Here is a 22,619-nt window from a genome sequence, read left to right as displayed (position 1 = left end):
GTCAGTCCTCTGAGGTTTTCGGCATTCCTGCTCTGACTTTTGTATTAGGTCCACCCACTGTGCGTTAAGCAGCACACAGTAACGCTGAGTACAGACCGTTGCATCCTGGCTGCTAATTGTGTTGCAGAAGATGTAGAGCATTGTATAGACTCCTGTCTTTGAGAGATGGGAAAGAATAACATGGCAAGGAGAAGAGAAATTCACTGCATTATAACTGGGAGCAGGAAAGAGAGATAGCAGAGGTGGGGTGTTAATTCTCTGGGTGAGAAAAAGGACACGTTGAGTGAAGGAGAGCAGAAATCAGTAAGTGAAATGCAGAGACCACAATATATTAGCAGCCATAAAGAGGGTGCTAGGAGCCATAAAAGAAGGCATAGTGGTAGAGTATTATACTTGCTTTCTATCTTAGGAACTGCTTTTGCTCCTATCACAGAGGTAGTATCGGAGCACTGAATGGAGTTATGCAGTATTGTAGTAATTAAAATTTTGCCAGACAAAGGGGGAGTATCAATAAGGAAGCAGTGGAGTAAGAGGATTTCATCAAAAGATTTCAATATACCAGAGAGACAGAGACAGCCTGACATGAGAAAGAGGACGTGAAATAAGCCGAATATCCATCAGACTGTGCCACACACAGCCCATCATTATGGATTATCCCTGAAGCTGGCAGCGTTTTAAAGATATAGAAAACTGGCATTTTAATGAACTAAGAAGAAGAGCTAAGGAACAAGATCCCCAGGTCTATGGATAATACTTTGCAGATGCTATTTTATAGTGTAATATGTAGTGCAATTTGCTATAGTGGCCGTAAGCAACGGGTTCTTGAGAAAGTGTGTAAAGGAAAAAGGAAGTTGATTTCCTCGTAATCTTCTACTGGCTTTGGTTACCCCAAGTACTCTACAACACAGACATGGTTATCCTTTTGTAGGGCAAAGCCACAAGGTCTTCGCTCCACTGAAACTTCCCTCGTTAATATTTTCATGCAACGTACTGGAAGCCAAACTGTACCAGCAGGTAAACTCCCCGTCCCCCCTGTTCAAGCTCAGGTGGCTCTTGGGGGACCTGGCAAGGTCCAGGTGCTTCTTTCCATCTGGTGAGCGAAGTGCTGAAGGTGAGGGTGGAATTACGTTTGCAGTCCTTCCCCTGGGCGGTCTCTCCCCTCTGGAGGGTTCACGCCTATCACTGCTGCTCAGGACATGGTTCATTGCAGCATCCCTGGTACCATGCTGAGTTTGACCTGGGAAGTTTTATTTCCTTTGTAAATTCAAAGGAGAGGACATGTGTTTATTAAGGGAGGTTTTTACTCTTACCCAAAGCCTCTACCATCACTTAGGATCAATTTGGTAACTTAATGGAATACATGATTATTAGATAGCAAGATAGCAAGAGTGAACTAATATTATCTGAGTGAAGAGGGAAGCATGCAACATCAGCTATGTGGGCCTTTCAGATTCATGGGACAGTGCCAGCTTACATACAGAGGACATGCCAGAAAAGCAACTTCAACTATTCATCTACCTAAACAACCTAGAGTGTTCAGTGAAGCATCCTCATTGCTTTTCAGTGGTGCAGAAAAGAGCTATTCAGATTTGGCAGCCAAAGAACTGATCTTTAACTCTCCAGCAGGCGTTTATGCTGCGTTTGCTCCATTCTGGCTGGGGGCTGCAGGTCTGAAACCTCCTCGGGCACACAGGAATGCTGATAGAGATGTCAGGTAGAACAGATGGGGATTTTCTCTCTCCTCTTAGAGACTGAGGAAGGGAGTATGAATTTTTTTTTTTTTTTTTTGGTTCTCTGCACACTTATTTACAGGAAAGGCATTCTGCATGATATATTCCTCGGTTGGCCTCAGTGAAGAATTATGTATGTCAGTAGATCTGCTTGTCTGCATCTGATAAATGTATATTGTCAGTGAAATGTGAGGTACCGTATAAAATCACATGCAAAATAAGCTTTCGGTTTACACAGATTTTTTTCTTACATTTCTGTGTTAAGTTTTTACTTCATGGTACCTGACTGGTACAGCCAGAGTAAAATACGGTGTTAAACTCACTGAGCCATAAAATCTAGCAGATAAGACTACTTTGTCTCTCATTTATGTCTTATAAAGACTCTTCCTTAAGTCCTTGCAAGAAAAAAAAAAAAAGAATTCTGATTTGTGGAAGGGGGAAAAAAAGGTTGGATTTTTTAATGTTCTTCATTTTTTTTTGGAGTAAAAATTAGAATAGTGATGGTGGAGAGGAAAAAAAGACATGTTTATCTCAAAAGAACCCAGAGATTAGGGTATGTGGGTACCCAGTTGGGACAGGGCAGAATTTGAGAGAGACATTCCCCAATGCAATTCCTGTCATTTAGGAAAGGATTTACTTTTGGACAAATTCAGAAAAAGTGACTTTGGGGGGGGAGGGAGGGAGTTATTGACAAATGCCTGGTACAGTCATTCTAATTAGGAACTGCAAAGTATTCTGGGTCCGCTCCTCAGATGATGCATGTTAGCAAAGCATCCCTGAAGTTGTGAAGTCCATTGAAGTAGAAGAGTTGGACAGCAGAGGATCTGGCCCGTGACATGCGTGTGGTTTCTCTTGCGTGTGTGTTCAGTGTTGGGCCCCTCACTCCAAGAGAGACATTGAGGGGCTGGAGCGTGTCCAGAGAAGGGCAACGGAGCTGGGGAAGGGTCTGGAGCACAAGGCTGATGGGGAGCGGCTGAGGGACCTGGGGTTGTTCAGCCTGGAGAAAAGGAGGCTGAGGGGAGACCTCATCGCTCTCTACAACTGCCTGAAAGGAGGCTGTAGTGAGGTGGGGGTCGTTCTCTTCTCCCAGGTAACAAGCTGTTGCGAATGAGTGATTTAGATCGCTTAAAGAATCACCGTCAAAGGTATTAGCAAAAGTAGTTTTAATATGATGTAAAAGTGCAACTTAACAAAGTTCGATGGCAAGGTCCACTGTATTAATTACTGCCTGGAAGAAACATACAAAGGAAAATTGGGTTACACTCGAGTTAAAATGATTCACAGAGAGACCAGGGGTACCAAAGGGTGTGGAGGACCCTCCTGTTTAGTCATGAGATTCAGAGTAGACCCCCTTGCTTTCTAAACTCCTGATGGAGCTTAGGTGTGGCTAGGTCCAATCTTAGTCTCAGACTTGGATGATGGTTTATGTCTAAGGGATTACATATGCAAAATTTGTCAAAGTTACCATACTACAAGGTTATGCGTGATATAGGTTGCTTACCAAAGATCTTCTGTTGGTAAAAGGTCTCTTTGCCTCGAGGAGCAACCTTGAGAGGTGTCCCAGCTCAAGGGGAGATCACTGCCGTGCAGCCACGCTGCCTAGCAGGGAGAGCTCAAAGAAGGCTCCCTTAGGCCGTCATATTTGTAGGATAAAGTGGTTGGCTTGTACAAAGCCATGCATGCATCAAATTACATGCAATAGGAAAGATATGCATGAAGCTCCTTGTGCCCACAACTTTCTTTGTTCCTTGATAAATGAGTGTTGGAAAAGCCAGCTGCTATTCATGCATGATTGGTGTTCCAAGTTCATAGGTATCAATGTTCTCTGTGCCACTCGGCTTCTTTGTGGGTTGTCAGAGAACAGATTGGAACCAGGAGTTCTTGGCCCGGCCACAGCTCAGGCCTTTACCTCCTTTGGAGCCTGTACCAAACTAGTGCTAGTTTGGTTAAGAAGTCGAGTGCATCCATCACACAAGCAATAGGACAAGAGGAAACGGCCTCAAGATGCACCAGGAGAGGTTTAGATTGGATATTAGGAAAAATTTCTTCACCAAAAGGGTTGTCCAGCACTGGACCAGGCTGCCCAGGGAAGTGGTTGAGTCCCCATCCCTGGAGGTATTTAAAAGCCGTTTGGATGAGGTGCTTAGGGACATGGTGTAGTGGTGGGCTGGGCAGTGCTGGTTAACGGTGGGACTTGATGATCTTAAAGGTCTTTTCCAACCTAAACATTTTAATGATTCCCTTAGATCGTGTGCATTTATTGCTATGTTGTGCCTTTTTAAAAGGCTGCTTGAAGTCAGCAGGTGTTTTTACATATTTTAAAAGGTGAATTATATAATCACGTGTGCTGAGGAGCTCATTACTAACTTGTTTTTTATCTGGAAGAAGCTGTTCTTTTTAGCATTGGAAAAATCAGACTTCCCCATTGGCATGAACTCTCTGGCAATCTGATAAGGATGTAAGACAGCATGCAAGTTTTGTGTGGTGTGGTTTCCCGTGGGGTTTGAGCTGCTCTGAATTGGCCCTTATTAAATACAGAATGCATGTATGTTCAGAGACAGACTTACAGCGGGATTAGAGAAGCCCACATGATCACAGTATGACCCCTGCGTTTGCTCTCAATCTTCTTACAGGCTTAACCTATACTCTGGGTTAAATTCTGCCTTCCAACTCTTTTCCTAACTCTAATGTTTATCTTGGGAGCACTTATTCTTTGAGGCCCACAGTACTGGCATTGCTGGAGCTCCCACTGAAGTCATCATGGGTGCTCCACACCTTGGAAAATCCAGTGTTAATCCAGAAATTGACCCACGGGTAGGCAAAAGCATTAAATGCTTGAAATGCATGTGCTGCGTTTAGTGATACGCTCAACAGTCTTTGACAAATCGATGCATCCTTTTGTTGTGAATTTGCTCCTGATCAGAGATTCCTTCCACAAATTCCCCAAGAGAGTTTCTGCGAGGAGGAGTCACTTACCAAGGCACCTGCTGTGGACCTTCCTCCCAGCACGTCCTTGTGCTGGTGGGAAGCCCACCAAAATCATGGGGCAGCGATATGCGTTGTGGAGTTACAACCAAGCACTGTTGTCACAGGTCTGAGTCCTGGGAATGAAACCTCAGCAGTGTGTTACTGTATTTCTGGAACTGCTTCAGAGAAATAAAACCCAAGTGAAAATACCCTTTAGCCTGGTGGAGTCCATAAGAGAACTAAATTTACTGTCCTTTCTCTTCTGGCTTTATCCATTCACCAGCGATCTGTTCAGAGTGAGAGGAGGACACTGACAAATATGTATTTCTAGAGCGGACAGAAGGGAGAAACTTGTTATGTCACTCAAATTCCAGCCCAAATTGTCTGCTTGGTTTTTATGAGGTGGAAAAAAGAACTGGATGATGAGAAGCACTACCTTGAAAGCTGAATCTTTGGATTATATTTAGTTTACTGAAATCCATCATGTCTATGAATATGCCTGGGAGAATTTTTCCTCTTGCTCCCGTAAATAACTTGTTAACAATATATGCTACTCTGTGCCCATAAAGTACATTGACTCAGATACAAGCCCGTAACCTAATATTTTTGCATCTGTGAAAAATAAGAGATTAATCTCAAAATTCACATCTGGCTTATGTACCTAATCAGGCAGGGCTGAATTCTGCCTCACTGCCAGCAGTGGCCGTATGGAAAGGAAATACTTAAACAACATATTGCAGCTCATCAACATAGCATGTTGAATATACTTGGACTTCAGCAACCTCTTCCACTCTGTCCTTTTAGTCCTGGGAGCTGCCAGGAGCACCTGACTTCTGCAGATGCACAGTGGAAAAAACAAGACAAGGGAAAAAAAAAAACCAGGGAAAGAACCCTGATGTCTATAAAGAGGATGAGTAAATCTACATAATAATGTAGCAGCTTAAAATTAGGAAAAAAATTAGAAATTACTAGGAAAGATTTAATCATAATCCTTTCAAAAACCTGAAGCAATTAGACAAAGCCAGAATTACCAGCAAAGCTGACAAAGGATTTGATGAATGTGCAGCTCAGCTTACAGAGACAAAGACACTGTGTAAGTCCATTGAGCCTAACAGAGCTACTCCAAGGCTGGACTTTGCTAGCAATGAATAGCAATAAAAACCCCCTCATACTTCATGGATTACCTAAGATAAGCAATGGAAACACAGTCCGTTACCCAGTCCTGTTCAAGCTCATAGTCCTTCGTCATTGGCCATTACCTAGGGATCTTGGCAGGCAGAAAAATAGAGCACAAGCAGTGTTGGTGGTGCAGAGGGCGTTGGCAGAATCTGGGATTTGAATGTTCCTGTAGGTCTCCCTGGGATGAGCTAGGGCTTGGCGTCTGCATACCCCAGTGCTATTTCTGCTGTCCCTGATGGGGCAAGACAAGCTGTGACATCTCACAGGTGTACAACGTTTAGTGACAAGACTCTCCATTCTGAGTTTTGCTAAGTAACAGAGAAAACTCTGCACTGGATTTTCTCTTTCCATCCATGACTCAGTGCCTGCTCTCTTACTTGTGGGTGTGAACATATTTTGGAAGTTAAATAAATGTGCAGTCTGTCCAGATACTGAACCTTTCCTGTTCCTAATACCTGTGGGGATGTGATTTCCAGGATACAGACAGAGGACGAAAGTCACCTCCGTTGGGTGGGATGGGATGTTGAGAAAATGAAGTTCCAGCAGTTGCGTTCATACCAATTCACTCCATAACCTTGGCGTGGCATTTTGCTTCATCTGTAACCTGAGGGTAGAGATATCAACACTTCTCTAAGTGGTAATATCTTCAACATTTACATTTCTTGAGTGCAGGGGACTGAAACAGAACTTCCATCACAAGGACAGTTTTCAAATGCCTCAGATTTTGTAGAAGTCCAAAATCTGAGATTTCCAATTAATAGATTGTCGTGGTTTAGCCCCAGACGGCAACTAAGCACCACGCAGCCGCTTGCTCACTCCCCCCCCCGTGGTGGGATGGGGGAGAGAATTGGAAGAGTAAAAGTGAGAACACTCGTGGGTTGAGATAAGGACAGTTTAACAGGGAAAGCTCCATCACGCCTAACGGTGACTTGGGAAGACAAACGCCATCACTCCGAATGTCCCCCCCTTCCTTCTGCTTCCCCAGCTTTATATACTGAGCGTGACGTCATATGGTGTGGAATAGCTCTTTGGTCAGTTTGGATCAACAATCCCGGCCGTGTCCCCTCCCAGCTTCCTGGGCACCCGGCAGAACATGGGGAGCTGAAAAAAAAAGTCCTTGACCAGTGTAAACACCACTCAGCAACAGCCAAAACATCAGCGTGTTCTCAACATTATTCTCATACTAAAACCCAAAACACAGCACTACACCAGCCACTAGGAAGGAAATCAACTCTATCCCAGCCGAAACCAGGACATAGATTGATAGAGATTGATAAAATTTCATCATGTATTTTGATCTGACTGTTGTATTACACTCCAGAGATCCCTCCTTGTGCTATTTGGATGCAAAGTACCAAGTCAGGTGGTAATAAATGTAAGCCATACAACTGGAAAAACACAGGAATTCAGTCAACCGTAGAGTGACGGGAGTAGTTTGGTGATGGCTGGTGTAACAGCAGCACCAGAGCTAGGAATGGATTGTTCTTCTTGTTATGGAGAAAATGAGGACACATAGTAGCATTTCCAAGGCACAAGTATCAGATGAACACAGTCACAAATACGATTGAGGGCTGAAAATCAGAGTGACTGAAATATTTTCTTCACATTCTTTCTTTAACCATTATTGGGGATACACTTCAACAGTCCAATTTTAAGCTGTCTTGCAAAGTAGCAGGCTAAATTCCTTTTATATTCAAAATAAGCTCCTCTGGAACATTATTAATCTCACCTATTTTCAGTGTCTACATTACTGTGAGAAGCATCTTACTATAAAAGTGCCAGCCTCTGCCTCTCTCTGCTGAGAATGAAAGTTTGAGGCAATTACCTTGGATGTGGGGGGTCTATTGCAGACATCTGACATTAAGGGAGAAGAATTCCTTCTCTCTTTTAGCTTTTTCATTACACAATCTCAATCTACCCTTCAAAGTACAATACTTGCAAAATGAGCACACAAGGAGGAACCGTAGAAGAAACGTGGAAACTTCAGGATAGTTTTAAGTATGATGGTTAAATGGTCTTGCTTTGTGTCAACATAAACATCCCAGTAACTGAGGACTTGAGGATTTGGTGACCAAAGAACTCTAACCAAGAGAGATAAAAATAGTTTTGAAAACTTCCAGTCTTTCCTTGCTTGTCAAAGACCTGTTTCCAGAATGAGACGGTAGTGAATAAGAACGACAGAATTTGATTCTTACAAAGGAAACCCATTTACAGATTTCTGCTTCAGAAGGCTTGCAGGCAGTTCTCCTGCTTTGCAGGGCACATCTGGCAGTCAGACCCAAAGATAATGCATTTGTGCATGCTATGGGAGTCACTGGTGCGGCTGTGTCCTGTGATGTGCCCCAGATCTCACTGGAGAATGTAATCCCTCTGCTCCGCGACTTCCCCACTGTACCAAGTCTGTCGAAGCAATGCCCGAGGGCTTCAGGAGTGGGCCACCTCCCAAGGGGTGGTTTGGTTTGCAAGGGAACTCAGCTTTGTAACGAGGCTTCTGCTGCAAGTGCTCCGCATGGACAGGTAATTTTTTTTCTCCACAACCGCGAAGATGAGGATTCCTCTTCCAGTCAAACAATGAGTGGCCTGTCATTAGTGACAGCTATACCTGTTGTTTGGTCTTTTGAAAGCCCTTGTTTCAGAGGCCAGAAGGGAGTGGGAGAGCCTCCTGCTATTATGCACGGGGGTTACCACAGCCATGCATGGAGGCACCTGATTCGTGATGAGAGAGGGGTGTCTGGCTGACATCTCCATTGTCCTGCTGTATTTTCTTCTGCTGCCTCTAGGCTGATAAGCAGAGATAACATTATGGAAAGAACAAAGCAGATTCATCTTTTCTGCATTCTTCCCTGCTTTATTGGAGTTGCAAGAGTTTTTCTGCCGTCCACCTGCTGGTTTTTAAAACAGTTAATCTCATAAATATAATCTTGTATTATTAACGCAAGTGGCTTATCGTGATTTGGTAGGTCACATTGGCTCTTTATGTGGGTGCATGAGTGTGGCCTAAAGACCATACACATTGGCGTTCTGAATGACGTACTGCACTGTCCTGAATCTCTCTCAGTTGCTTCTTGTCTCTCCCATGGAAAAAAAAAAAAATCTCCTTTGAGTCTGGGGTGCAGTTCTTTAAATGCCGTGCGAAAAAAAGGGGGAAAAGAAACAACGTGCAATCCTGCTGACTAAGGAAATATTTTAAAACCAAAAAGGTACTTAACAACCTGAGCTGAAATCACTGTACCTCCTTTGGGCCGATGCACGTTCATGCTTCTGTGGAGGTCTTTGGTACCTTGCAGGGCTGGGCTTTGACAATAGAAGTACTGCACCAAAAATTGCAGGTGGCAGGCAGTAGTAAGAGAGACCTCAGGCCGTTCCAGTCATGAGGGATGCAGTGATTTATTCCCAGAATAAATCAAGTAGAGTAACAAAACAATACACGTTGCAGATGAGGTGAACATCTCTTTCATAACCTTCCTGGCCAGTGGGAATTTCTGCAACTTGCAGTGTCGTTCTTCTCTTCCCACCATGCTTGTGATCATCCTTTTTATTAAAACTTCCATGCTCTGTGTTAATGGTATCCAGCTGATAAATTTGAATGTCATTTTTCTAGAGGAATCCAAATAAAACTAGTTTAACTCTGACTTCTCTCCAAACGAAATGCTGTGACACCTTGTCTTTTTGTCAGTTATGCTCATATTTTACATTGTTTTGTGGTGGTTTATTTGCAGAAGTAGCTCATCATCGATACTCAAGGGTTTCACTGAATCTACGTGTCTTTTTACTGCTGTGGGAGGGGTAAAAAGAAGAGAAAGAAAGCAGTACACGACCTCATGTAAGCAATATGGAGTCTGTGTACATAAAAGACAAATATTTTGGCCATATTCAAGTACAGAGGAATTGCTGTCTTCTTACAGAAGAGATCAGAAAGTTTATGATAGTTCAGATTGAGGCAGTGAAGATTGAAAATGGAGGTTGAATTAATTTCATAACTTGTCCCTTTCTGTCGGCCTACACAGGAAAATACATGGTAACAAACTAAATAGAAGATAACAAACAAAATATAAGGTAACAAACTTGAAACCACAAAGGAACAATTGCCTTTTAACCAACAACAAAAGAAAAATGAGAAAAGATCAGTGTTCAAATCCTACTACCTCTGTGAATTGCAGCAAACCACCATTCCCTTAAAGATACTTGTGAGAGCTCTGCAAAATCTTCAAAGCTTATTTCAAGGGGAAACACAGTTACAAAGGAGTGAACCGGTGGCTGTTTCTAATACTGCTTTGAGAAGTGCTTTCCACCCTTCTGTAAGTCTGCTACCCCTTTGGATCAGCCTCTCTGTAAATTCATAGCAACTTCAGACTACCTTGGTCAGAAATGAATGTTTGCATTGAAGCTTTTTACTTTCCTGAAACACTTTGGGATGTAGCTTCTGTTGAAAGAACATTGATGTTTTAAAGCCTTTTGAAATGATGGCACATTTCCTGCAGTTCGCTGCTTTTGCACCATCTGGCAATTGAAATCTTCTCATCACCAAAGAGGTTTTAGAAGGCATAATGCAGCCACGCTTGTCATTCAAACTAGATCCGATGGGGTCAGTCCTTAGGAAACAAGATTAAAACCTTTGAGTAACCTTCAGATTCATTCAGTCCCTGGTGTGTGTTTTGCTCTTCAGGCCTTGTCAGCAAGAGCAGGTATTTAACCGCTACCAGGCATCCTGGCGGTGTAGCCGTTAGGAGACCATTTAGTTACTCTTGGCGATAGTGTCTCTCAACACTTGTCCATTGCAAAATGCATTGACAGTCTCCAGGCCTCAGAATAAGCGTTCGGTAAAATGTTGTGTTGTTAAACTCTGGTACAGCTTCGTAATGGTAGTAATTCATGTGCTGTTGCTATGTGAAGTATCCCACGCAAGCTCCCGCCTCTTCAGTGTGTGACAGCGATCTGTATTTGATCCCGCTCTGCTGTGTCACGGGCTGCCGTCTCGCTGGGTTGCTGCTCTCAGTATTAGAGAACTTCGTTTTATCAGACTGCAAAGCAGGACCTGGGATTATTGGATGGCTGTAAAACATTTTGCTGTTTTTATTGTTCTCAGGGTGGAACCTGCACTTACCCGGATCAAAGAAGATCGAAAGCGGATCATCTTACCAGCAATCGACAATATTAAGTACAACACTTTTGAAGTGCAGCAATACGCCAATGCAGCCCACGGCTATAACTGGGGCCTCTGGTGCATGTACATAATCCCACCGCAGGACTGGCTCGATAAAGGGGATGAGTCAGCTCCCATCAGGTAAATCCCATGCGCTGTCATTTTGGTACGAGCAATGTTTCCATCTCAGCTGTCTGCCGAGGGGGAATTTAAGTGAAGCAAGGCTATAGGCTTTGCACAGGGATAGCGACATGGAACTGAAGAAAACAGACGGCTCTGCAAAGCTACGGATGCATGTGTGGCATCTCGGAGCTGCACCACAATGTACACAGAAGTGCGTGTGCTCTAGTTGTGAACGTGTGGTTCAAGTTCACATTGTGGCCCTGAGTAGGATAGCAGGATCTTTTTCATCTATGCTTTTATTTTCCAGTGCACCCTGGCATGAGTAATAAGCCAGTGAAACATTGTGTGTATGAGAAACGAAGGTATTTTGTATGTGACTACAAAGAGGCTGGCTTCACTTTTGGTCTGTAGGCAGCACTCTTGGCCATCAGCCCTTACCACAGCACTAGGAGGAGATGTGTTAGCCTTGCCTTGTTGGAGAGTTGTTCTTGTTTTGGAGAACTTTGCACATGTTCTGAGTTTTTCTACTGGATGAATTTTAAAATGAAACTGGACCACGTAGTCAGTGTGTCATTTTATTTTTCTCTATAAGGGAACATTTTCCATTGCAAAAATGGAATTTTCTAAGGAAATACTATTTCAGGAATTGAGATAGTGGTTTTGAGAATTGTTACGGTGGGAAAACAGGAACTGATAAGAAAGGGGCTGTCTTTCCCCTTCACTTGAAAATTCTTATCTTCTAGCCCTTCTTCGCCAGTGCAGATGCTTGTCTAACAGCTCCTCTGAGATGCACTGTGCTGGATGAAGGGTACTATTGTCAGCAACTGTTGAAATAAATGCTAAAAAATATGAAGCCCAGGTATGCACTTTAGGTTGCTCTGCCCTATTTTTGAGATTTCTTAGGAAGGACACAAATTACCACCTTAGAGTCATCTTCATTTCGATGTATATCAGGTTCAGCCTAAAGTAAGCTAAAGTGTGGTCCCAGTGTAGGCTCTGACAGAGAAGCTGATGTACTTCCCTTCAAGTGTAGAGGTTGAGCTGTCAGGTCCTGAGAAGTCCATCCAAGCACTTCAAACAATATACCCAACTGAAAGGTTCCAGGTGGTCTTTTGGAAGTGAAAGGACCCAGGCGAACTGTTCGCATTCTGAAGGGGTTGCTTGGATGGGGCCATCTCACAGGATCTGTCCCTCATACAGGGAGTAATATTTCAATCCGTATTTGAACAAGTGTTGCAAGTCGCTCTTAGGTTCATTCTCATGCCCGGTGACTGCAAAACAGAGCTATAGAGTAACATTAACCTTATTTACCACAAGACAGCACAGTCCTTCATCACTGACCCTTTGCTCAGCTTGAAACCTCAATAAGCAGGAAAGTAATTACTTAGGAAATCAGTTTTCCTGGATAACATGCCCTACTCTCCTCACATTGTTTTAAAAGTGCAGGTGGTTTATATCTATTTCACTCAGCCCTGAGAAATAGTTTATTGATGAAGGAAAATTAATCAGCCAGAGCTTTCATTCCTGAAATCAGGGTTTCGGTCTTTTATTCCTGAAAGGTTTTGCACACTTCATTACTTCCAGTTTATATGTGAAATCACTGTATTAATCTTCACATGAGTTGTTCTAGTATTTGAGTATCTTCTGTTCTGGAGACAATGATCACATATCGGATAAGACTGAACTAAGAGGTTAAACCTCAGCAAGTTCCTTAGACATGATTTTCAGTGGTGGTAGCTCGCGCACTCCCTAACGTGCGGAAGCTGCATCTGCAAAACACTTCTGGAAATTCAACTGCAGATCTTTTTAATAGAGAATGAGGAATCTCATCTCTGTAATGCTGGGATAAGAGGGGTTTTCTTCACCAATACAGGGCCTGACTTACCATGGGCTTTCCTCAGGTTTATGTTCAGGCTCTTGCCAGAATTATACTGGCACTGAGTTGGACTGATACAGAAGTGAATATGGTCCAAACTCAAGCACTGAGTAGTGTTGAAATCTGATGCATGTAAGTAGCTGGCTCCCGAGAGCAGCGATTTTATTCTGAACCCAAGCGAAGAAACCCTCCAATTCAACAGTGCATAAACTGCCCAGAGACAGATGAGACAAGCAGCACAAGGAGGAGAGTGCCCAACCCTTGCTGGCAAGGATCAGGAGCACTGAGACGTTGCGACTGCATAAGTATCTCTCCTGCAAATTATGAATTACATGCCCTAAAATGCAGAGACATCAACGTCGAACCATGAACACTTACCCGTCTCCCTGGGAACACGTGCTTTGAAGGCAGTGATCTAGGAGAGCGGAGCATCCACTTTATGGCCACACTGCCCTGATTTCTGATGGGCCTCCAAAGCAGTAGCACCGGGATGGATTTGCTAAAGCATTTGGCTGTGCTGTTGTGTTATGCCTGCCTATAGAAATACAATGCAAATTGGTGGCTTTTAAGTGATATGCCAGTGTAATTATGGTAATGGAAAGAGTGAACGTGCACGTGTTATTGATGAAAAGAATCAGGAAGTCTGTACTTAGAATTGAGATTCGACAGCACCCATGATGGGAACTTAGTAGCTGTAGAAAATTTAAGGTATATTTTCAAAAGGAAGGGGAAGTCGGACTAGTGAGCAAACTTTGTCAGAAATCTCTTGGTTTGGTACAGATTTTGCTTTTGTAACCGGTTTTCCAAACCATGTACTGCAACCACGATTTCTGTTTCAGTCCAGTTTGCAAGGCATGCAAACTGGTCCGCATTGACGGTGTTTGGATCCATGTGTCTGTTCAATGCTTCCTAAGATCGCGGGACTGTTCATCAGCATGAAAACTGCAAGTTCATTTAGTCCCTGCTGACGTTGTCAAAGGAAGCCTTAAGAGGGACAGTCTTCAGCAAATAGTGGGTTTGGGTTTTGTCTCTGTGTGTTTTGTAAAAGAAAAGGCTAATAACCAATAACCCCATGACTGGTTTCGTGGTTGGTGAAGCTGAATACTTCCTCCCAGATCTCCAAAGGGATTAAAGATTTGCAGTGGTAAAAAAAAAGCGTACCCTGGTATCAGTGAGGATCAGAGCCCTTGCATTTCTGATGTTTGCGTTGTATGAATAAATATCATCGATCTGCAGAATTGGGTGAGACATTTAGAAAGTAGAGTCCAATTCCTGTTTTCTTCTGGGATTACACAACAGATGTGCTTACTTCTTTTCTCAGAAGTTTTCTGTTTGAAGCCTGATCCTCTGCTTTCTTGAACACTAGCAGTGGTGTGGTCCTGCTCGGATTCTTGCTGGGAAGGAGCAGGAACTGTCTCTCAAGTCAGTGGGGCACCGTATAGGCAGTCATGTCAAGTGCACACCATAAAATGTCAGATCAGCTGTTGTGGTCCAAGTGACAAAGGGGATGTGGCCTTGAAGTGCAAACAAAGGTAAAGAAATAGCAAGAACAAAGTGTCAGATTTCGTAAAGATTTCTGATACAGTTTAAAGTCGGTTCCTTCTTTTTTCCACGTTAATACTCTGAAATTCAGAACAATTGATGTTCCCTGAGTCAGCTTCTGCAGGCAATCCATTTTGCATGTTTGACATTTAAGATGTAAGATGTCTCTAACGTGAAGGTTTAAATGAGGATTGTTATTTTGACACGCTGTGTCCATCACGTCATTTTCCATTTGTGTTCCTGAGAACACACTGCCCAAAAACGTCCTTATCATCTGGCAACAAACTGTGTAACAAAGGATTCTATTTCAGAGGGTTTCTAATGAATTTGACTATGCATTGAAACAAGCTGGGGGTTTTTTCTGTATGCAGAAGATACGACTGGTTTTTGGAACAGCAAGGAAGGTTTCTGGTATCCTGAGCTCAGGCTCTGGCTCGTCTTCCCTCACCTGCTGTGGTTATGATGGACTGCTCTGTGTTTGATTTCTTGATCAGCAGCCACTAACATTAGAGTCATTAGTCAGCCTCACTCAGCCAAGCGCTGCACAGCTTTCCATTTTATCTTCCTCTAGCAGCAGTGGTGCATTTCATTGTTGCATATGTTCTCACTTACTGCTTTAATATGCCATAGCTTGGTACCCGTAGGAATGTGTACGTACACGCGCTGAGTCAGCCACTCCAGAAAGCACGTGTGTCTCGTTCATGTGTATAAATTAGCACCTGATACGCTCTCGGGGAAGTGGTTTGTGCTGCCTACTTTAGCTGGGAGCGTGCCTGCCCATCTCACGTGCAAGTCAGGCCCTGGGCTGGTCTGTCATAGCCATGCTGATGCAGCGTGTTGGGTCTTCGCTGCTCGGGGAAGAAACCCTCTGTGTACCTGAGTTTAGGAAGGGGCTCATCTGTAAAGTCTTTCAGGATAAACCGTGCTGTCATGTAATAATAAAAGTGGTGACTGCTTATTGATTGATTACGGCCATCTTTTCAGTTGCTGGTTCACAGGAGCCCATAACAGAGCAGTTTCTTCTTTATTTGTCCAGGTTCTGATGGGTATCCTGCCTGTTCCAAAAAATATACCGATGTGGGGCATCAGAGAGTTATTCTACATCCCTATGGCTCTGCCTTTCCCAGCCAAGCACTCCAGGTTGCTTTTTTTCACATGCTGTAGCTCTCCAAAGGGGTTAACAAACCTTCCCATCATTAAGCTTGTCAGTTTTTTTCCTGTAGCTCCTGAGCAGCAAATCTGTCCTTGAGTTCTGTTCTCACGGCCTGGTGTGACTTTTTCTTGCAGAAGACATGAGTTCTAAGAAAAAATAAATGCCTGTGCAGGTACCATGCAGGTTTCCCCACTTATCTGTCAGGCCAGGGGTGAGGTGCTGCTTAGGAACCTGAAGCAAAGAAACATTCTGCCAGGAAAGGTGGAAAACTCGAAGATATGGTGTGTGGTGTGTCATTTGAATCTCTTTCTCTCTCTGTCGTTATCCCTGTATATATACGGTTGTGTTTATATATTTCTTTATAGTTACATTTGTGTTTGTATTGATGTATTTGTGTGTGAGTGCTTGTAGGTCAGTTGTCCTGGAAATTGGACTTGTATGCGCTGCAAACTGTTTCAAATGTGACCCGATTGCATGCATACTGACCTTAAAAGAGAGTAAAAGGGAGGAAGATGCATAAGGGAGAGGAAGACTTATGGTACCATGTGCAGTATGTCAGTCTAGTGCTCATCCCCGTCCCCTTCACTTGTTCTTGACGGAGCCCCCAGGCAGCATCCTCCAGCTGGCTGTAAAGGGAAGGAGGGGGATGCACCTGGCTCGAGTTTTGCCGTGCTCCGGGAGATCTCGCTAAAACGAAATAGTCGTGACTCAGACCTACAGCAAGTGGCTTTCGTTTCTGGCCAACGAGTCCTCGTCTCTGGTACCCCATCCCATAGCAGGCGCTGCCCTCTTCCGTGCCGTGCCCCTCTTCCCTCGTAGCGCCCGCACTCTACCTGCTGCAGCAGCAGGCGGGGAGGGAGGGAGGGAGGGAGGGAGGGTTTACCACCATGATGTGCTGCTCTCTCTGCTTCCTCCCTTTCCCCAGGGTATTACCCAGAGCAATATCTCTCTTATACCTCCCTTGCTACAGCCATGCCATCAGGTAATTTCCACAAATTGACTATGCTGTATCTTTCTCCAGTGCAGAATCAATACTATTCTGTGCTGCATTTTAAGGTTTTAGCTGCAAAAACCATTTTGCTGTGCTTCCCACATTATCCTTGGAGTGCTGCTGTTGATTATAATGAATGCTTGTAACGTCCTCAGTTGTGCCAAAGAATATGCCACAGATCAATTAAGTTTCCCAACACCTTTGAGGTGTTGGTAAAAAATAGGACACCTCTAATTGCCATTTTGTGATACCTTCCTTCTAAAAATGTCACCGTTTTACTAGAAAGTGCATGACTTCAGGAAAAAGGTCCTTTTATATAAAGCAGGTGTGGTTGAGGTTACTATAGTTTACTCCAGAGCTGTGAAGCGCTAAGGGCATGCACCGTCTCATTTGCTGGCCCTTGGCTAGCGAGCAGTGTTTAAGACGTGCTAACGCAGTTGCTTTTGCTCATATATCCACTTCTGACTTTCAAAGGAAGTCTTTGCTGCACTGTACTAGAAGTGGTAGATATACTGGAGTTTTCCAGGTACTGGAAAAACCCAGTGATGATAGCCAAGCGAGGGGCTCATGCTTTTTGGGGGGCAGGTTTTTTTAAAAGTGTTTGCAATATGCCAATGTAACACTGTAGTGCAAAATTACCCACCTATTATTAGTAGTGCAAAATTAGTACTGCAACTTATTAGTAAATAATTTTTATTTTTTAAAAAATAGTAAAATAATTAAATAATTTAATTAAATAAATAATTAGTAAAAAATTATCAGTAGTGCAAAATTATCCACCTATATGCTTAAAGTGCTTTTAGAAGTGAATCTTAGGCTTTCAGGCTGCCGAAGCAGTTCTCAGACTTTTACCCGGTATTATTGTGTGTGCTTCACAGATGGAGAAACAGAGGCAGAGGGAGGTGACTCACTGCCGACCAGACGAATGACAGAGCTGGGACCAGAGCCCCGGTCCCCCGGCTCACAGCGGCGTTACCAGCTCACTGGGCCGTGCAATCGCATTACACTCAGTTTACAGTTGGGTCAGCCAAAGCACGGGGAAGTTAAGGGCCTGGGCCTGATGAGGACTGAATGCCCAAAACTGCGGTCGAACCTGATGGAAGTGTTGAACATGCAGTACGCAGAAAATTCAACACTGCGCATCGTAGGCAAGTTCTTCCATCGCGTCAGGATGCGGCCAGGGCAGAGCCCCAGGCTTCTCGGTTCAGCTTCTGGGGCTGCAGCCGTGCTGCTGTGCAGAGGAGCAGTGGCTGCAGGCAGCCAAATTCAGGTAGAGAAAGGCACCGACAGTGGCAATTTTTGACTGGCTTCTCGGAAAAGCTGGATGCGGTTCCTTCTGCCATTGCACTGCTATGGTTGCTCGTTCCTGAAAACATTTTTTTTCTGAATAAGCCATGAAGGCTTGTGGAGTCTGTATTTGAATATATCTAATGAGAAGAAATAAAACCTAGAAGAGAGAGGGGGAGTTGCAAAGGCAGTCCTCAGTGGCATTCGTCTGTGAGTGATGATTATGTAGTTGCATCTAAAATGTATTTCCCACCCCCGTTCAATTAACAAGTCGGTGTTTTAATGGACAGAGCCGACAGCTGCAAAAATCCATCCCCCAGAGAGAGAGATTCCAGCACCTGAGAGCAGTCGGCAAAGCCTAGCGGTACCGGTCCTCATTAGGAAGGGAGGAGGAATGTCCTCATGGGAGCATCCTACCGCTGTAAGGCGCTGCCCCAGAGGATTTGGGCGGGGGGGGGGAAGAGAACGAGTCTAAGCCCAAACTAGCAGCTCAGTTTTGCAAAGCAGCGATGCTCTAGCCTTCATCCAGTGAAGCCTGTGTTTAGCTTTAAATACGTAAAAAGGAAAATGAAGAAAGTGGTGTGTGTTTCTTCCCCCCACCTCCTTCCCTTTTTTATCACGGTTAACACTTCAGACATACCTAAATATTCTCTCAAAGGCTTATTTCATTTCAGAGCTACTGAATTCCCTTTCCTTGGTCATGTCTTTATTTTATTTCAGTTTCTAGACCAAATTTATTCCTTGCTAGCCTAAAATATGGTTTTCAGTGCTACAGGATGTGCCAGTGAGATATATATGGGATATGTCTGGTGCTGTGTACAGGAGAGCTCTCAGCCTTTTTAGGCAAGTCCGTCTTCAGGCATGGCTCTAGGAACTATAAGCAGGAAAATGCATTTTACCAAATAACTTGAATTTATAAATGCCATCCACGTTGCAAAGATCCTGGTGTATAAGTGTATGCATCAAGAGAAGATGGATGTGTCCAGCCAGGAGTACCCAGGGCCATGCGTGGTTTTCAGAGAGCTCTGAGACCACTTCTAACTAGCGGCTGATTCAACAGAAAGTCTGCACAAATGACAGCACAAACAGAGAAGTGCTGGAATTTCTTGCACACACAAAAGGGGGACTGCGGGGTGTGGGAGAGGTCCAAGCACGGAGGGGGCTGGTGTTGACCCTGCTGCAGTTTCTTTGTAGGGTTTGTGACATCTGACCTCAGTTTCCTCCAGCCTTTTTAAGGGAATGGGTGCAGGGACCTGGCTGAGCACCCCACTTCAGTCCAAAGGCATCTGTGAAAGCCAGGTGCTTGCCTGTGTAACCACCATTGAATCTTGGCCCCGCAGCACATGATCTAGGGAATGCATCTCACTCTGTAAGGGTGGAACAGGAGAGTTAATCAAGCTATTTCAACTTGTCAGAAACAGTGCCGATCAAATGTGTTTCTATCAACAGCTGCCTTTTTCAATTATGCAGAGAAAACATGAGAGGGATAGTGTGCACTGCAGTGTAGGCTTGTAATGATCTGAGAGGTTGCAATGGCTTTCAAACTGAGAAAAAGTGCAAGGGAGAGACGCCGAAGCGGTACCAGTAATGTGAGTGCTACAGCAGAGTCCATTACAGATAAGTAATAGCAACACTTCAGCAAATGAACCTTTTCAAGGGTGCCAAATAGTTCCTGCCATAGGTTGGACTGCATTCTGCAATGTCGGGATATGCATTAGGTCCAGGAGCAAAGAATTGTTTTATCTAACTATAGCCTGGCCGTTCGTTTGAAGCCTTTTTAACCTCCTGCTGTAGAAATGGTGAACTGCTGATGAGAAAAAGGACCTGATGTGATAACACCGTTCCAGCAGCCACCTGCTGCTACCAGTGGGATCCACCAATACATGGATAAAAAGTGTGTTCGTTTTCCCGGCCAGGGCAGTTTTTCACATGTGTATGTAACTGCCTCATGAATATGTTTCTCAGATGTCGTGGGCAAATACCTTGTGAATAGCTTTCTGCACCACCTGAAGAAACATGAAGGTATCTGGGACAAGAGAGACTTCGTAGTGATAGTATAACATTAGTGCATGACAAAGGAGACTTCTTCAAATAGGTTTTGGATGTTTTCCATCATCTTTGTTTCTATAGGGCATTTTCATGGTGTGTATATATAAGCTTGGGCCATAGATAGAGCATTCTCTATTCTACTGGAAAATAGAAAATTGGCGTAAACTAGAATTTTCCTGATGTCTTTTGACAATAGCATTGTTAGGAATGATGTTGCATCTGCCACATGGTCCAAAATCGCCTCCCTTTCAATGGAAGAGGGAGCACAGCTCATTCTTCTAGGTCAGCTCCAAAAGTATTCCGTTTCAGAAATGATTTTATGGTTTCCGTGATTCAGCAGTCTGGTCTGTCGGGATCCCACTAAAATGGGGGGGTCTTTCCCCAGGGCCTGGGCCTGGGCACGTCCTGTAGATCAGGCTGCAGGATGACTGCCCATCATCTTCAGTAGGCACTATGCAACCTGCAGCTGAATTGCAAGTCCAACATGGAGTTGCAGGCTCTTGTTGTTTCTCCAGCTTAAAGTTAGTCAAGTTTACATTTTTAAATTGTGGGCTTTATTAGCAAAACCTAGCTCCTACCTTGAATTTTAAAGAGGCAGGTGTCGTGACCAGCACACAGATGCAGAGAAAGTGTGGACAAATGAAACTAGCAAATGTCACTAGCTTGTATTGCATTGAAATAATGCCTGTGTTCATATGGTAAATGATCTCAAAATTTGTTGTCGTGTAGTGCTGCTCGGTGACAGGCTTCACATTGCTTTGTGAAGGAGAGCAGAACCATAGTTTTACACATAAAGAAACTGATGCTCAGAGAAGGGGATTGCTTTATCTGAAATCACCCAGTTGGTCAGTGGCAGATCTGAGGGCAGAGTCTCTTCATCTGAAAATTTTTCCTTTTCTAAAGACTGACGTCAGCAAACATAGAAATGTTAATCATGGAACAGCTTCACAAAGGCTGAAATTTATCTGCTAGAGTTGACTCCAGGAAGTCCCTTGCCAAACTTCACACCATGATTGATCCATGGCTCTCGACACGCATTTACGTTTAATATGTGGGGGTTTTGTGTATTAATCTTCAAATAAAGTGTTGTCTAGTTCTTGTGCTACTGTGTATGGTGGTGAACTTCAGCTCCAGCACAGAGGTTGTGTCTATAAGACAAAGGAGAAACAGCCTGATGCTTCACTTACGTGCATGGAGTACTTGCCTTCACATCTTGTGTTGGCCTCTCAGACAGCTGGTCTGGCAGTGTGCTAGTTATTTGGGTGGCTCTGGTCCCACAGGGTCCTCTGTCCATTGGGGGATGAAGTGCAATGTGATTGCACGATAATAGATAAATCTAAAATGCAAACTTGAAGACTAAGAACTGTTTTGTCTGTGTAAATTTGTTAGGAGGTGGGTTCTGTAGTAGCTAATAAACGACTTAATTTTTTGCTTTATTTTCTCCATGCAGGACACCAGCCATGATTGGGTGCTCATTTGTAGTGGACCGAGAGTATTTTGGTGAGATTGGCTTGCTTGACCCTGGCATGGAGGTCTATGGAGGAGAAAACATTGAATTAGGCATGAGGGTGAGTAACAAAGAAGAGACTTTGTGCCATGTCCATTCGCAAAGAAAGACGGGGAGCCTGTGGCCCAACAGAATTGCCGTCTGACTGATAGGCTATTACGCTGAAGTAATTGATATTGCAACACTATCTGGAACTGACAGTCCCAGTAAATGAATGTTCCTGGCCTTACTGGCCTTGAGAGAACCGATAACAGTCAGAAATATGGTTTATTGGTTCATTCTGTCAGTGTCTGAACCCAATGAGACAGATTTTCCCCTTTCCCAGTAGCTCTGCTTGTGCAAACAGCTACATTAGCAGTCTTCATGTGCTCATTGCGCCTAGATGATGTTGTATGCTTGTGGCCGAGCAGATGCAGTACCAACAGAAAACTAAGGCCAGGCTGGTAGAAGTCAGTTGTAATGCTCTACTCATGATGAGTGCTGTGGTATTTTAAAACTTTAAGGGTCCTCTTTATAGAATAAGAACTACAGGATCCTGTCAGATAGGTCAGTGCGAAGCGTGGACAGATGACTTTGGGACAGCATCAGTCCACCCTGTCCTTTTGGACCTATAGGAGGTTTGATACTTGTGATCCTTTGCCCTTGCTTTCAAGGTGGTGCTTGCCAGCAAGTCCTTCTGAAGTCCAAGGAACATGTCTTCGCTTAGCACTTGAAAATTAGGCCACTTAATGTTGCATGAATACAGTTTCCTCATTATAAAGCTGACTGTTTAATTATTTTCCCCTTACTCTTTATTCCCTGCTTCACAGTAACGTGTCCCTGGTGCATGTAATGTGCTCATTAAAGCATACATTCTGCTCATGGTGAAACACTGAACATCAAATTAGACCATTCTTTATCTGACTCTTTTTCCCTAAAATGGCCACAAACTCCTTCACACCAGTGGGCTGAGGAAGAAGGTCATTCCAGCAAGAATTTATTTTCACATATGGGTGTGTATTTATTATTCCAGCATCGCAAGAGGGATAGGGTTTGTAATGGGACTGTGTGAATACACTGCTTATACTTTAAG

The 22,619-nt window shown here is 43.9% G+C and overlaps 1 protein-coding gene across 1 annotated transcript in view; it reads left to right on the top strand.

Annotated features, from left to right (window-relative positions):
- GALNT9 (polypeptide N-acetylgalactosaminyltransferase 9) overlaps positions 1-22,619 on the top strand; it is a 158,649-nt gene that overhangs the window by 59,844 nt on the left and 76,186 nt on the right. Inside the window, exons 5-6 of the mRNA XM_075516086.1 lie at positions 10,963-11,160; positions 21,491-21,608. Coding sequence (XP_075372201.1) covers positions 10,963-11,160; positions 21,491-21,608 — 316 coding nt within the window. The remainder of the gene's footprint in view (positions 1-10,962; positions 11,161-21,490; positions 21,609-22,619) is intronic.

Source organism: Mycteria americana, chromosome 13, assembly GCF_035582795.1.
Source record: "Mycteria americana isolate JAX WOST 10 ecotype Jacksonville Zoo and Gardens chromosome 13, USCA_MyAme_1.0, whole genome shotgun sequence".
Lineage (NCBI taxonomy): Eukaryota > Metazoa > Chordata > Aves > Ciconiiformes > Ciconiidae > Mycteria > Mycteria americana.
This window is presented reverse-complemented; position numbering and strand designations above follow the sequence as displayed.